The sequence below is a fragment of the Cnephaeus nilssonii genome (assembly GCF_951640355.1).
Source record: "Cnephaeus nilssonii genome assembly, chromosome: 13".
NCBI lineage: Eukaryota > Metazoa > Chordata > Mammalia > Chiroptera > Vespertilionidae > Cnephaeus > Cnephaeus nilssonii.
In genome coordinates, this window is record NC_137084.1 from 51603227 (window position 1) to 51615397 (window position 12171).

The 12171-nt window shown below is 42.1% G+C and overlaps 1 protein-coding gene across 7 annotated transcripts in view; it reads left to right on the forward strand.

Moving 5' to 3' along the window:
- Positions 1-12171, forward strand: part of ANKRD42 (ankyrin repeat domain 42) — a 98983-nt gene that overhangs the window by 21552 nt on the left and 65260 nt on the right. For 6 of the 7 annotated variants that reach the window (XM_079787313.1, XM_079787312.1, XM_079787315.1 and 3 more), the window contains one exon: positions 7342-7542. The exons of the other annotated variant lie outside the window; for it this stretch is intronic. In XM_079787313.1, the coding sequence (XP_079643439.1) occupies positions 7342-7542 (201 nt within the window). The remainder of the gene's footprint in view (positions 1-7341; positions 7543-12171) is intronic. 7 annotated transcript variants of the gene reach the window in all.

Below are 12171 nucleotides of genomic sequence, written 5' to 3' on the forward strand. Positions count from 1 at the left end.
AAAAACATAGGCAGTAAACTCTTTGACACTGAGCTTAGAGATTTTTTTTTGGATATGTCTCCTTCAGCAGGGACACCAAAAGCAAAAATAAGCAAATGGGAATACATGAAACTAAAAAGCTTTTGCATAGCAAAGGAAACCATCAACAAAATGAAAAGACAGCCTACTGAATGGGAAAAGATATTTACAAATGATGTATCTGATAAGGGGTTAATATCCAAAATACATAACAAACTCATATAACTCAACATAAAAACACCCTAAAAAATCCAATTAAAAAATGGGCAGAAGACTGTAATAGACATTTCTCCAAAGAAGACATACAGATGACCAGCAGACCTATGAAAAGATGCTCAACATCACTAATCATCAGGGAAATAAGATATCATATCACACCTTTCAGAATGGCTATTATCGAAAAATCAACCAATAACAAGTGTTGTTGAGGCATTGGAAACCCTCATGCATGGTTGGTGGAACTGTAAATTGGTGTACCACTATGTAAAATAGGATGGAGGTTCATAAAAAAATTAAAAATGAAACTACCTTATAATGCTGCAATTCCACTTCTGGGTATTTACCATAGAAAATAAAAGCACTTATTTGAAGATACATGCATTCATGTGCTCATTGCAGTATCATTTACAATAGCCAAGATATGGAAGCAACCCAAGTGCCCATCAATAGACAAGTGGATAAAAAAGGTGTGGTACATATATACAATGGAATATTATTCAGCCATTAAAAAGAATGAAATACTGCAATTTGCAGCAATATTGATGGACCTAGAGGGTATGATGCTAAGTGAGATAAGTCAGAGAAAGAAAAATACCATATGATTTTACTTATATGTGGAGTCTAAAAACGTAACACCAAGCAGACAAATAAAACAAAACAGAAACAGACTAATAGATACAAAGAACAAACTGATTTTGCCAGAGGGGTGGGGATAGGGAGATTGGTGAACAAGGTGAGGGAGAGAATAAGAGCTACAAACTTCTCTAAAGACTCCATCAAAAAACTAATAAACTTAATAAATTTGGCAATGTAGCAGGATACAAAATTAACACCCAGAAATCTATGGCATTTTTATACACCAATAGTGAACTTACAGAAAGAGAGACTAAAAAAGCAATCCTATTTACCATTGCACCAAAAAAATTAAGATACCTAGGAATAAACTTAACTAAGGAGGTAAAAGACCTATACTCGGAAAACTACAGGATGTTAAAAAAAAAGAGAGAGGAAGACATAAACAAATGGAAGACCATACCGTGTTCATGGATTGGTAGTATCAACATCATTAAAATGTCCATACTACCCAAAGCAATCTATAAATTCAATGCACTCCCCATTAAAATACCAATGGCATATTTCACAGACCTAGAACAAACTCTCCAAAAATTCATATGAATAAAAAAAGACCCTGAATAGCTGCAGCAATCCTGAGAAAGAAAAACAAAGTTGGAGGGATCACAATACCAGATAACAAGCTATATTACAAAGCCACAGTTCTCAAAACTGCCTGGTACTGGCAAAAGGAGAGACATATAGACCAATCGAACAGAACCAAGAACCCAGAAATCAACCAAAGCCATTATGCTCAATTAATATTTGACAAAGGAAGCAAGAGCATACAATGGAGTCAAGATAGTCTCTTCAATAAATGGTGTTGGGACAATTGGACAGATACATGCAAAAAAATGAAACTAGACCACCAACTTACACCATACACAAAAATGAACTCAAAATGGACAAAGGACTTAAACATATGATGGGAGACCATAAAAATCTTAGAAGAATCCATAGGCAGCAAAATATCAGACGTATGTCCTAGCAATATCTTTACCAATACAACTCCTAGGGTAATGGATACCAAGGAAAAAAAAATAAACAAATGGGACTACATCAAAATAAAAAGCTTCTGCACAGCAAAAGAAACCATCAACAAAACAATAAGAGAGCCCACTACCTGGGAGAACATATTTGCCAATCTTACCACCGATAAGCGTTTAATCTCCAAAATTTATAGAGAACTCATACAACTTAAAAGAAAGATAAACAATCCAATAAAAAAATGGGCATAGGACGTAAATAGACACTTTTTGAAAGAAGACATACAGAAGGCCAAGAGACATATGAAAACATGCTCAAAGTCACGAGTCATCCGAGAGATGCTAATCAAAATGACAATGCAGTACCATCTCACACCTGTCAGAATGGCTATCATCAACAAATCAACAAATGGCGTGTTGGTGAGGATGCGGAGATAAAGGAACCCTCTTGCACTTCTGGTGGGAATGCAGACTGGTGTGGCCACTGTGGAAAACAGTATGGAGTTTCCTCAAAAAATTAAAAATGGAACTGTTATTTGACCCAGTAATCCCACTTCTAGGAATATATCCCAAGAAATCAGAAATACCAATCAGAAAGGATATATGCACCCCTATGTTCATAGCAGCACAATTTAAAATAGCTAAGCTTTGGAAACAGCCTAAGTGCCCATCAGCAGATGAGTGGATTACATAAACAATAGTATATCTACACAATGGAATACTGCGCTGCTGTAAAAAAGAACGAATTCTTTCCATTTGCAACAGCATGGATGGTCCTGGAGAGCATTATGCTAAGTGAAATAAGTCAGTCAGAGAAAGATACATATCACATGATCTCACTCAGTTGTGGAATATAGTGAACAAAAATAGATTGAGAGGCACAGAAGCATTGAATATACTGTGAAACCTCAGAGGGAAGGCAGGGGAGTGAGGAGGGGTGGTGGTGGTGGTAAGAGATCAACCAAAGGACTTGTTATGCATGCATATAGGATAACCAATGGACACAGACAGTAGGGGAGGTGAGGGCATGTGCTGGGGGGTGGGAGTGGCTGGGGAGGGGTCAATAGGGGAAAAAGGAGATGTAAAAAAGGAAAATTTAAATGAAAGAAAAGAGTTATAAACTTCTAGATATAAAATAAGTCACAGGGGTGTAATGCATAGCATAGGGAATTTAGTCAATAATATTGTAATAATTTCGTACAAATGACGTATGTTTACTAGACTTATCATGGTGATCACATCATCCTATATCAGTGATGGCGAACCTATGACATGCGTGTCAGCACTGATACGCGTAGCCATTTCTGATGACACGCGGCCGCATGCCGAGGATGAAACATTTGCTGCTCCTGAGGATGAAACATTTGCGACTAGAGTCTTGGAGTTAGTTTTTTCCTCAAAGTGACACACTACCCGAGTTATGCTCAGTTTTTTCGTGAAGTTTGACACACCAAGCTCAAAAGGTTGCCCATCACTGTCCTATATAATAAAAGGGTAATATGCAAATTGACCATCACTCCAACACACAAGATGGCCACCCCCATGTGGTCAAAGATGGCCGCCCCTATGTGGACACAAGATGGCCAGCAGGGGAAGGCAGTTGTGGGCAATCAGGCCAGCAGGGGAGGGCAGTTGGGAAGGACCAAGCCTGCAAGGGAGGGTAGTTGAGGGGACCAGGCCTGCAAGGGAGGGGAGTTGGGAGGGACAGGGCCGGCGGGGGGCAATTGGGGGGGACCAGGCCTGCAGGGGAGGGCAGTTGGGGATGACCGGGCCTGCAGGGGAGGGCAGTTGGGGGTGGACAAGGCCTGCAGGGGAGGGCAGTTGTGGGCGATTGGGCCAGCAAGGGAGGGCAGTTTGGGTGATGAGACTGTCAGGGAGCAGTTAGGTGTCAATCAGGCCAGCAGGGGAGCAATTAGGGGGTGATCAGGCTGCCAGGCAGAAAGCGGTTAGGGGCTATCAGGCAGGCGGGCAGGCGGGCGGTTAGGAGCCAGCAGTTCCGGATTGTGAGAGGGATGTCCAACTGCTGACAATTGGACATCCCCCGAGGGGTCCCAGATTGGAGAGGGTGCAGACCGTGCTAAGGCACACCTCCCATGCATTAATTTCGTGCACTGGGCCTCTAGTATATAGATAAACTTGCTTAATTAAACCCGCTTTCTGATTTAGTTAAACTTTTTCTAGCCCACTGAAACACCCCAACTTCTCGTTTAGGTAATTGTCAGCAACACAGCAGTAAATATCAACATGAAGCAGATTATTATTGCAGATCACGCAGGGAGAACAAAGGGTAAAATATTTAACTGCAGCAGTGTTTGACTATATTCTGTGCAGTGAGAAAACCTAAAGTCATTTTCAAGGTCCACCATTTCTTTCTTCTTTTCAGTCAGATCAAGTTTCTAAGCTTTCTAAATCTCCATTTTCCAGCTATTGAAAAGAAAATAGGATTCCATCAAGTCCCTATCTACCTACTCCAGGACTTCTGTGAGGATCAAATGAGATGAGGCATGGGAAAATGCTTCACAGACATTTGGCTAAAGTGTGAAATGTTTGCACCTGGCTATAAAGCAAGTCATGTTTTGGGGCTGAAGAAACTGTAAGGAGGCTAGTCGCTAGGGAGAGAAAGCTGGGCGTTGCTACATGACTATATTACCTGGCGCCCACAGCAACTGTTTCCAGGCTGGGCTGGGCTGTGGGCTGCATTTTGCGCAATGGGATCTTGGCAGCATCGCCTGCATTTTGTTGTGCTGTTGCTCCGGGGTAGTGGCAGGACTAGTGTCCCACTTGGGGGAAGCCAAGTGTTACTTTGTGGGCGCCAGTTCCACGGTGCTGTTTCTCTGTAAATGGCCAGTGCATATCACAGCAGCTCCTGCATTGAGCGTCTGTCCTCTGGTGGTCAGTGCTCATCATGGCGACCAATCAGACGGTCGGACACTTAACATATTAGCCTTTTATATATATACTAGTGGCCCAGTGCATGAAATTCGTGCATGAGGGGGGGCAGTGTCCCTCAACCTGGTCTGCACCCTCTCCAATCTGGGACCCCTTGGGGGATGTCTAACTGCCAGTTTAGGCCTGATCTTGCAATCTGGGACCACTGGCTCCTAACCACTCACCTGCCTGATCGCCCCTAACCACTCTGCCTACTGGCCTGCTCGCCCTTAACTACCCCCCCTCCATCAGCCTGATCACCCCCAACTCCCCCCCACCAGCTTGCTCACCCCCAAGTGTCCCCCTTGCCAGCCTGATAACCCCCAACTGCCCCCCGCCAGCCTGCTCACCCCCAACTCCCCCCCCCCCCGCCAACCTGCTTGCCCCCAACTGGCACCCCCTGCCAACCTGCTCACTCCCAATTGCCCCCCCTGCTGGCCTGGTCACCTCCAACTGCCCCCCCCCCCCGTCAGCCTGCTTGCCCCCAACTGGCCCCCCCTGCCAACCTGCTCACTCCCAATTGCCCCCCCTGCCGGCCTGGTCACCTCCAACTGCCCTCCCCTCCTGGCCTGATCTCCCCTAACCACCTCTGCCTCGGCCCCACCACCATGGCTTTTTCTGGAAGGACGTCAGGATGGTCTCCCAGTCTAATTAGCATATTACCCTTTTATTAGTGTAGACTAGAGGCCCAATGCATGAAAATTCATTTAAGAGTAGGCCTTTCTTTCCCCGGCTGCCAGCACCGGCTTCCCTCTGGAACCCAGGACCCAGGCTGCTTCTCTCCTGCCACCAGCAGGAACCTAGGACCCAGGCTGCTTCCCTCCTCCTGCTGCCCGCTGGCACCTGAGACCTGGGCTGGCATCCCTTGGGCCACCCACAGGCACCCAGGACCTGGGCTGGCTTCCCTCCAGCCCCGGCTTCTTCAGGAAGGACATCCAGAATGACGCCCGGAAGATGTCTGACCTAATTAGCATATTACCCTTTTATTATATACTAGAGGCCAGTTGCACGAAGATTCGTGCAATAGGCCTTCCTTCCCCTGGCTTCCAGCACCAGTTTTCCTCTGGCACCCGGGACCCAGGCCTTTGCTCTGGCCGCCGCCTTCCACCTTTGCTCCGGCTGGAGTCTGCCGCCTTTGCTGCTGACTCCGGCTGGAGTCTGCCATCTTCACTGCAGACTCTGGCTGGAATCTGCCATCTTCGTCTTTGCTGCAGACTCCGCCAGATTCTGCTGACTTCGCTGCACACTCCGGCTGGAGTCTGCCATCTTCGTCTTCACAGTGGCTGGAGTGCCGCTCCTGTAGATCCTTCGCCCCCTGCCCTTCCTCTCATAGCAGGCATCCTGCCTCACCTGGCTGCTCCACACCTGGAGCAGCTGGGCAGTGGGGCCACCGCCATCTTTGTCCTTCTAATTTGCATATTCCCTCCTGATTGGCTGGTGGGTGTTGCGGAGGTACGGTCAATTTGAATCTTTCTCTTTTATTAGTGTAGATATATAATAACCCTAGCTGGTTGGGCTCAGTGGATAGAGCATTGGCCTGCAGACTGAAGGGTCCCAGGTTCGATTCCGGCCAAGGGCACATGCCCAGGTTGCAGGCTCTATCCCCAGTAGGGGGCATGCAGGAGGCAGCTGATCGATGATTCTCTCTCATCATTGATGTTTCTATCTCTCTCTCCCTCTCCCTTTCTCTCTGAAATCAATAAAGAAATATATTTAATTAAAAATAGAGGAAATATGCAAATTAGGCCTGTACGCCATAACAGGTCACAACTGGACAGGAGGTAGGAGCACATGCAGGTGAGGCCTGGAGGGGAGATGGAGACAGAGACGGGGGCTGGCGAGCCTCTGCACCCCGGCTCAGGTCAGCCCCCCAGAGCTGGAGTGAACACGGACAAGGACAGGGGGGCTGGCCCGCAGTCTCCGTGGCCGAGTGCAGCCCAGAGAGGAGATGGCAGGCCTGCCTCCGTGGAAGCGGCGTGGCTCCCTCCTGTCTCCCAGGGCCGCCAGTGGCTCGCTTCTGCCTCCCACAGAAGCTGCATGGCTCCCGTGGAAGCAGCACGGCTCCCGGTGGCGTGCTGCAGTTCCTGCTGGCTGCCATGGAAGTGGTGGTTGGCCTAATGTGCGTGATAGCACGCAATGGGCTACTAGATAATGTTTATGGAAAAGTGACAAAATACATAGTGATAAAAATAACATCAGTCATATTTCCATAGTGACTATTTTGGCTTATTTCCCTTTTTTTTTGCAAAATATTTAAGAATTTTGTCTATCATTTATCTGTCTTACATAGCAAGCATTTTCTCATGTAATGATAAGCTGCATAACTGGGATTTCACTTTCCAAGAAAACATTCTGGGGCCTGCTCTTCGGTGACCCTCCTCTGGCCTCTCCACACTCATAATAAGTATTGCTTTGGCATGACTAGAAGGACGAGTAAGGAAATGTAGGCTGGAAAATACTCTATTCTCTTTGCTCAGAGTATGTCCCTGTGAGGATTAGAGACAATGTATCATTTATTTTTTATGATTACTTTATTGTCAATTTAAAAATGAAATTCTTTTTTCTCTCTCACCTATAGTTCACTTAGCAGCCATGGAAGGCCACCTTCACTGTTTTAAATTTCTACTCAGTAGAATGAACAGTGCAACACAAGCTTTAAAAGCCTTCAATGACAATGGAGAAAATGTGCTGGACCTGGCCCAGAGGTTCTATAAGCAGAACATTTTACAGTTTATCCAGGGGGCTGAGTATGAAAGAAATGATCCAAAAGATCAGGAAAGTAAGTAATAAATCTGAATTGTTTTAGCATTTAATATGTAGAATAAACGGGAAAGGAAAAGAAAGAAGTTGTAAGTTAAACATTAAAATACATTACATACCATTGTGCATATATTTATACAGTTTCTTATGTTTATTGAGGAATATTTTAGGCAGAAATGTACAGAGATTAATATAATGAGCAATCTTCATACCATTGGATTTAAGAATAAAATAGTTGTTGCTAATCCAGCTGGAGATGGGGAGGGAAAAAGACTATATGCCAAGAAATAGAGATTTTCAGTCTAATTTGAACTCATCACTTTTGCTAACTTTCCATTGGCAAGAGTTTAGTTACCTGGCCATATACTAGTATAACTAGGAGCCTGGAGATTTTGCCACCTAGATGAGAAGCATCATCTCAGCTGCAGCTTGCTTTCTAATGAAGGAAAGGGATTTTAGTAGACAACTAGCAGTCTTTCAAACTTCTTTTAAAACTTTATAAAAATGGCATAAAAGGGTATGTATCCTTTTATGACTTACCTTCTAACATATTTTTCAGATTAGGTTGATAGATGTATCCTAGTTTTGTTTTTTAAATCCTCACTGGAGGACATGCTGAGAGAGAGAAACATCGATGCAAGAAACTGATGGGTTGCTTTATGAACATGTCCTGACTGGGGATCGAACCTGCAACCCAGGTATGTGCCCTGACTTGGAATTGAACCAGCAGCCCTTCAGTGCACAGCACCATGCTCAACTGAGCCACTCTGGCCGGCTGCTTATTGATTTTAGAGAGAGGAAAGGAGAAGCGGAGAGAGAGAGAGAGAGAGAGAGAGAGAGAGAGAGAGAGAGAGAGAGAGAGAAGGAGGGAGGGAAGAAGAGAAAAAAAAATCAATGTGAGAGAGAAACATCTGACAAAGAATATAGGTATAATTTTGATTCAGTCACTGGACAGCTATTATTGTGTTGGTTGTTGTCATTTTTTTTTTTAATTTGACAGTCCAAGGGAAAAGAGGTCAGTGCCCCTGACTAAATAGTCAGGTATTGCATCTTCTAAAAATTCTTGCAGCACATCAGTTGAAAATTGCTGATATAGATTAGTTTGACTTTTTTAATTAATAATTTTGAATTTCATCTGTGTATATATATATATATATATATATATATATATATATATATTAGTAGTTCATTCCTTTTTATCTCTGAATAGTATTCCATTGTATGAATGTATATATTTTATCACTTCACCTGCTGATGAGTATTTGGATTGCTTACAGTTTGGTCTGTTATTAATAATAGAGATCTGCTCTGAACATTTACATAGACATATGTTTGCATTTTTCTTGTTAAATACATAGGAGTGGAGCATAACATTAAAAAGTTGTCTAATTGTTTTCCAAAGTAGTTGTATCACTTTACATCCCCACCAGATATGCATGAGAATTCTATTTGTTCCATGGAATTCCCAACATTTGATATGGTCATGTTTCATTTTAGCCATTCTGATGGATGTGAAGTGTTATATTATTGTGGTTTTAATCTACATTTTCCTGATAACTAATGATATTGAGTATCTTCTTATATGGGCATTCATGTATCTATTTCTTTTTGTGTGTGTGTGTGTGTGTGTGTGTGTGTGTGTGTGGTTCTCAACATTTTTTAATGCCGCACCCTTTAATACAGTTCCTCATGTTGTGGTGACCCCCAACCATAAAATTATTTTCTTTTTTTCTTTTTTTTATTGAGGTATTATATGTGTACATATCTTACCATTGCCCCCCCCCCACTCCACTCCCATACATGTCCTCACCTCCCAGTGTTTGGCATCCATTAGTTATGCTTATATGCATGCATACAAGTCCTTCGATTGATCTCTTATCTCCCCCACCTCTCCCTAACCTTCCCCCTGTAATTTGACAGTCTGTTTGATGCTTTACTGCCTCTGTATCTATCTTTTTGTTCATCAGTTTATAATGTTCTTTATTATCCATAAATGAGTCAGATCATGTGGTATTTTTCTTTCATTGACTGGCTTATTTCACTTAGCATAATGTTTTCCAGTTCCATCCAGGTTGCTGCAAATGGTAAGAATTCCTTTTTTATGGCAGCATAATATTTTATTGTGTAGATGTACCATAGTTTTCTGATCCAGTCATCTGCTGATGGGCACCTAGGCTGTTTCCAAATCTTAGCTATTGTAAATTGTGCTGCTATGAACATAGGGGTGCATATATCCTTTCTGATTGGTGTTTCCAGTTTCTTAGGATATATTCCTAGGAGTGGGATTACTAGGTCAAATGGGAGTTCCATTTTCAGTTTTTTGAGGAAACTCCATACTGTTCTCCACAGTGGCTGCACCAGTCTGCATTCCCACCAGCAGTGCACAAGGGTTCCTTTTTCTCTGCATCCTCGCCAACACTTGTCGTTTGTTGATTTGTTGATGATAGCCATTCTGACAGGTGTGAGATGGTACCTCATTGTTGTTTTGATTTGCATCTCTCGGATAATTAGTGACTTTGAGCATGTTTTCATGTGTCTCTTGGCCTTCCTTCTGTCTTCTTTTGAAAAGATTCTATTTAGGTCCATTGCCCATTTTTTTTATTGGATCATTTATCTTCCTTTTATTAAGTTGTATAAGTTGCCTGTAGATGTTGGAGATTAAACCTTTATCAGTGATAACATTTGCAAATATGTTCTCCCATACAGTGGGCTTGCTTGTTGTTTTGTTGATGGTTTCTTTTGCTGTGAAAAAGCTTTTTATTTTTATGTAGTCCCATTTGTTTATTTTCTCTTTAGCTTCCATTGCCCTAGGGGCAGTATCAGTGAAGAAGTTCTTTCGGCATATGTCTGAGATTTTGCTGCCTGTGGATTCCTCCAGTATTTTTATGGTTTCCCATCTTATGTTTAAGTCCTGTATCCATTTTGAGTTTATTTTTGTGTATGGTGTAAGTTGGTGATCTAGTTTCATTTTTTTTTGCATGTATCTGTCCAATTTTCCCAACACCATTTATTGAAGAGACTGTCTTGACTCCATTGTATGTTCATACCTTCTTTGTCAAATATTAATTGAGCATAGTGGTTTGGGTCGATATCTGGATTCTCTATTCTGTTCCATTGGTCTATATGTCTGTTCTTGTGCCAGTACCAGGCTGTTTTGAGAACAGTGGCTTTGTAATACAGCTTGAAATCTGGTATTGAGATCCCTCCTACTTAGTTCTTCTTTCTCAGGATTGCTGTGGCTATTCGGGGTCTTTTTTTTTTATTCCAGATGAATTTTTGGAGAGTTCTTTCTAGGTTTGTGAAATATGTCGTTGGTATTTTAATGGGGAGTGCATTGAATCTATAGATTGCTTTGGGTAGTATGGACATTTTAATGATGTTGATTCTACCAATCCATGAACATGGTATGTTCTTCTATCTGTTTACGTCTTCCTCTATCTCTTTTTTCAGTGTCCTGTAGTTTTCCATGTATGGGTCTTTTACCTCCTTGGTTAAGTTTATTCCTAGGTATCTTAATTTTTTTGGTGCAATGGTAAATGGGATTGCTTTCTTAGTCTCTCTTTCTGTAAGTTCACTATTGGTGTATAGAAATGCCATAGATTTCTTGGCATTAATTTTGTATCCTGCTACATTGCCGAATTCATTTATTAAGTCTGTTAGTTTTTTGATGGAGTCTTTAGGGTTTTTTTATGTACAATATCATGTCATCTGCAAATAAGGACAGCTTTACTTCTTCTTTTCCAATTTGGATACCTTTTATTTCTTCTTCTTGGCTGATCGCAAAGGCTAATACTTCCAGTACTATGTCAAACAGGAGTGGTTAGAGTGGGCATCCCTGTGTTCTTCCTGTTCTTAGGGGAAATGGTTTTAGTTTTTGCCCATTGAGTATGATGTTAACTGTGGGTTTATCATATATAGCTTTTATTATGTTGAGGTATGATCCTTCTATTTCCACCTTGTTGAGAGTTTTTATCAAGAAAGGGTGTTGGATTTTGTCAAATGCTTTTTCTGCATCAATTGATATGACTATGTGATTTTTATCTCTCAATTTGTTTATGTGATGAATCACGTTTATTGATTTGCGGATATTGTACCATCCTTGCATTCCTGGGATAAATCCTACTTGGTCATGGTGTATGATCTTTCTGATGTACTGCTGGATCTGATTTGCTAGAATTTTGTTGAGGATTTTGGCATCTATGTTCATGAGGGATATTGGCCTGTAATTCTCTTTCATTGTGTTGTCTTTATCTGGTTTTGGTATTAGGGTGATGCTGGCTTCATAGAAGGATCTTGGAAGTGTTCCTTCCTCTTGAATTTTTTGGAATAGTCTGAGGAGGATAGGTTTTAGTTCTCCCTTGAATGTTTGGTAAAACTCCCCTGTGAAGCCATCTGGCCCCAGGCTTTTGTTTGCCGGAATCATGTATCTTCTTTTATGAAGTGTTTATTTAATTCTTTTGCCCATTTTTATTGGATTGACTATCTAATTATTGAATATTTGACAGTTCATTATGTTTTGTCAGATATATGTATTGCAAATATTGTCTCCCACTCTGAAGCTTGCATTTTTTAGTAGTGTCTTTCAAAGAGCAAAAGTTTTAAATTTTGATAAAGTATAATTTATCAATATTTTACAGGTTATGTGTTT